A 4916-nucleotide genomic window follows, 5' to 3' on the forward strand; every position below is an offset into this window, starting at 1 on the left:
TTGAGACTCAGTGAAGGCGGTGAAGACTCTTGGGTTCAAGATTCTAGTTTGCTTTATTTCTTGTTACTCACTTCAATGAAGCATTTGTTGAATCTTTTAGTTAAAGACTTTTGGAAGATACGGTCTCTGTATCGTCGGAAGAAGTGAACCAACTTCCGAGTTATAAGGTCTTGGCTCGCTGAATCGGGTAGAGCTAAGGGGTTTCAGTTTGCAGACATGAAGCCTGGAGCCACAGTGATGTTAGCTTGAGCATATTCGGAGGTCTGAACATGTTCGGGGTTTTGGTAACAGTGGGAGCACGCGGTGTGTTCTAGGTTTGTTTCCAAAGGGACGTTGAGTTCGGAAGACTGGGAAATCCGAATGTGAAAATCTCTCCTGGTATAGTCTGCTGATTTTTGGAGAGTGATTATCCTCTGGAAGTCTTTGGAGCCGGTAGTGTGAGTAAGTGAGGGCCGGTTAAGATTGAGGATGAGCCATTGGCGGGTTTTGTCATGGCTGGGTCTGTGATGACCGGATTGGAGCTCTCGGGAGCTTCAATGGGCCTTTCAGGTAACTGATGGGAAGGGGCGCTGCAACTGGTGTGGATTGGTAGAAATCTTAGTTTGTTCCTAGAGAACTGGAGGCTTGGAGAACTTCTTTTGTTGAAGTTTTAGCTTGTTCTTGGAACTGGAGGCTTGGTTGATTTCTATTACTGAAGATTACTAGAGTTACTGGATGAATGAGATTGTTATATTTACTTGGATGGCAGGCTGGAATTTATCGCAAGGCCTTCAAGTGGGAGATTGTTGGGTTATGAAGGCCTTTGGGCCGGTTTTATTAGGAGGCCCAGTTTTGGTTCCTAATTATGTTTAACCCTAATCTTGTTTATTATATATATCCCATCATGTAATTGTAATCTTGGTTCTGAGCTAATAAGAAAACCTAGTTGCAGCCCGTGGACGTAGGTCCCCTCGCGGGGACCGAACCACGTTAAATTCTTGTGTCGTTTATATTTTCGTTTATGTGTGTTTATCGTTGTGCATGTGTGTGCTGTTTCGCTTCCGCGCGCCGCTTTGTTCCTAACATTAACAGTTTTGGTCAGCGTTGACTAAAAACTCAGAACTGGTTCGAGTTGGATGCTGGCTCAGTGCTGGTCCGAGTCGAGTCAAAATGAGTTCTAACCGAAATGATTTTGGGTCAAAACGTGCCAAATTAAAAAAAGCATTAATGTGCTTTGTTTTATAATGGGTTATGGCCAAAATGTGTTCACCTCAACACAGATTTTTGTAACAAGGAAAAAAGTTACAAAATGTTCATCAAATGAACCCATTTTTTTACGGTTGCATATTTTGAGAGACCCAAATAGCCTCTCGTATCATTTCGGCTGACTAAATGAACCCATTATATTGAATGGGTTGTATTGCGGGGTGCAGGCTAAACTAATGGGCCTAACCGGCTAACCCTAATAATATTCTATTACAAAGAGCCAAGAATCATAACTCTGATTAGCTGTACTAATGGTCTTACTACTAACATATCCTAAGACACAGAGCCATAAACTCTTAACTTAATGGCTTAAGTAATGCCCGACTCTAATATATTCTAGACAGTATTTAATATATCTTTATTTATATTTTGATTGTAAAGAAATGAAGGCATTTAGGCAATCAATGATGCTGCTTCATATGTCTCCCTGCCCCGTCAAAAGAACAAATAAAGTAAGTCACCAAAATGTAAGTCTTTTTTCTATGTTGCAAACATGTTTAAAATTGATTTGATATCTTTTAAATTGTTATACCGAGCTTCTATAGACGACTAAAAAAGGTTGCAGAACAAGAAGGTGCTTTCTCATAAGAACAAGAAATATGTTTGTTAATCAGGTCAACATGAATGGGAAAGATACTGAACCTTTGTACAAATTCTTAAAATCAAGCAAAGGGGGTTTCTTGGGAACAATATTAAATGGACATTCACATTGTTTTTCGTCAAGTGCGTCGGGGAGGTCGTTGGCCGATGGTTACCCGTTATTAGGCACTTGAATATGCTTTTCCAGCTTGCGATTGTTGTGTATGGGTTCGTATGTATGGATTCAAGATTTAATATCAATTTTCAAAAGTTTAATTTGTGAATGGATGCTTTACTTCACAAAATGTAGTATTTAACTTTGTTGGATGTTTTATCGTAATTCAACCTTCAAGGCTTACTTTTGGAATTTGACAATTGTGATGCAAAGTTTTTAGGACATGGGAAGTTAGTGTGATTATGAGATCAATGAACATTTTTAGATTTCTTCTCATGTTTGAATCAAAAAGATTAAATTACTATAATGTTTATAATTGACATTTTCTTATTAATGTGTTAAGTTTTATATTTTTAAATATTAGGTTTAAAAAATAATATTCTTTTGTTCGTGTGTTCGTTATTATTTAATTGATATGTATGGTTCATGACATGGACACGCCACACCGATGTTACGAATAAGAAAACAAGTACGATACAATATATAACAAGAGTATTGATACGGTAACAGAATGCAAGTATCGCGTCGAAAATTGCTTTTGCCGCCGCATCGCGCGGGCACCTACTAGTATATATATATATATATATAAAATAAATAAGCTATATTGGGTACATCGGGTATATAATCGGGTAAATGGGTCTATTTTATCGGGTAATTTGGTCGGGTAATCGGGCATATTAGAAATCCTAAACCTGCGAAATATTTCAAAACTAATCCTAAACCATAATGGGTCAGTATTATAGGCTCCATTTATATCAGATTTTGGGTTTTCTCATCAGATTCAGATTTTATTATCATTTCTATACAAGTTGTCTAAATTTATCATGAATGCTCCACTGAGATATAATTTTCTAATGAACATTCTATTTGAAATAATAGCCACATTTTAACCACATAAGGTGATTGAAAAAACTATTGGTGTTTAAATTTCAGTTAATGCGGGATTGTTGGAGAAACATAATGAAAGTGCTTGGGAGCAAGTTTGAATCTTACTAATAAGGTTTTAAATCCAACCCTTAAGTTTTAGTAATGACACTTTCTATACTTTTTATATGGCATACATTTATAAGGTAATTAATTCTGTTTTTTTTAGAATGGGTAACTAACGTAACTCACACATCCATTAATTATATGATAATATTTTGTTTACCCTTTTTATTCAATAGATTGATTGATACTGCTATGGTAGAAGACTGTTGATAGTAATTTAACTCAAGAGATATATTCTGTCAAATAATTCTTCAACACAAATATCACAAACACAATTTGGCGCAACCGTAATGGATTACAAGAGAATTACGAAATTAAACATGCTTAAATATAAGTTTTTAGGTTGGCGTATCATTTCAGAGGCCAAAACAACTAACAAAAGTAAGCATTAGGTGCTTTTTCATTAAAATATTTCAATTTAGACATAATAAGCTATGAGACATAAACCGTATAAGCAAAATTTTCAATACTAAGTTTCTTTTATTATCAAAAGAATGTATTAAATTTTTGGTTTGACTTTAGAAAAACTGAACTAAAAAATCCAAATGGACTAGAAATACATTCAAACAAGTAACTTGCCCAGCTCCTTGAAATTGTCATTGTTAATAAAGAATAGCAAAAGTTACTTTCGTAAGAAAACGACTTTATAGAATATAAATGATATTCAGAGTATGTTAGGGATTGAGTTTGAAAACTGCTTATTAACTTATTAGCTTTTTTAAAAAGCTATTTTAAAAAGCCAGAATTTGAGTCTTTTAAAAACTGCTTTTTAACCCTTTCAAAAAACTAAAATAAAAAGGATTTTAGTGATTACGAAACACATTTTAACTTATTGGATTTTTGAAAACACTAATAATCCAAGAAGGTGATTTCAAACTCCATCCCAAACATGCTCTCTATCACATTGGACACATCTACCAACAATAAGTAAAAACAAATAAAAACATATGTTAAGCAGGAAAATAACAAAAACTCAGTAGAATCACTCAAATCATCATTTATTATCACATAAAACTGAAACATGATACAGCTATTATTCAACTTAAACCTTGTATGCATTATTTCAACTCATATGAAAAAACTGAAAAGAAAACTACGCATTTTGAGATCTTAAATAAGTTTATGCATGAGCAGCGGCATAAGCCTCGATCGCCTTGTAGGTCTCCTCATGTGTTTCTTTCTCTTTCTTAAGAATCTCCTCGGATAGTTTCTCGTCACCTTTGTAATTATAAGTAACAGTTTGTTGAAACACACTTCCTCCGTGTGAAGAAGGCACAACCTTAACAGTATAGCTAATTGAGTTTAATATGCCCATCAAGATGTCACCTTCAAGGAATGAATAGCCAAAGCTATGATTGCTTGGATCAAATGAATCAACCTTATATTTTCCGGTTGTGAACGGTACAACTATAGTGGATAAAAAGTAGAAAAACTATTAGCTTCTAAATATATTAACTTTCAAGTATTACTAATGAGAAAAATAATTATTGACTTTGTAAGAGTGTGATTTCTTACCATCACCAAATGTGAAGATTTTTATTGTTCCGACGCCTCCATTTCCTTCTACCGTCTCAATGGATTTGAAAACTTCAGGCTTAACCTTAGGTGCGATGTTATCAAAATCACGGAATGTCTTAAAAACTCTGTCAGCGGGGTATTTGGAAGGGATCTCAACCTGGAGAGTAGCGGACGACATGATTGATAATTAATTTCAAATAATATTTGTGAGGGGAAAGGATATGATTGTTGCAATGAAATGAGCATAAATTTTGTGGTATTTATAGACTGATACCATGGGAACCAAGCCCATCAGTTTTGACCTAATTACCATCCTATCCGAAACAAATAAAAGGGATATTGACATTCCTCTTTGTTTCTATTGCGTAAAATGTGCTCAAATTGGCGACATTTAACAATTACTTTTCGG

At 34.8% G+C, this 4916-nt stretch overlaps 1 protein-coding gene across 1 annotated transcript; it reads right to left on the minus strand.

Moving 5' to 3' along the window:
- Positions 1-4072: 4072 nt before the first annotated feature.
- LOC143566140 (root allergen protein-like) lies at positions 4073-4685 on the minus strand. Its single transcript, XM_077052913.1, has 2 exons — positions 4505-4685; positions 4073-4396 (listed from the first exon to the last, which is right to left on the minus strand). The coding sequence occupies exons 1-2, from the start codon at positions 4683-4685 to the stop codon at positions 4110-4112; spliced, it is 468 nt and encodes a 155-aa protein (XP_076909028.1). The 3' UTR covers positions 4073-4109.
- Between the last annotated feature and the right edge of the window lie 231 nt (positions 4686-4916).

This window comes from Bidens hawaiensis, unplaced genomic scaffold (assembly GCF_021521415.1).
Source record: "Bidens hawaiensis isolate Kalapana, Puna unplaced genomic scaffold, B.hawaiensis_p1.1 tig00022698_1, whole genome shotgun sequence".
In the NCBI taxonomy this organism is placed as follows: domain Eukaryota; kingdom Viridiplantae; phylum Streptophyta; class Magnoliopsida; order Asterales; family Asteraceae; genus Bidens; species Bidens hawaiensis.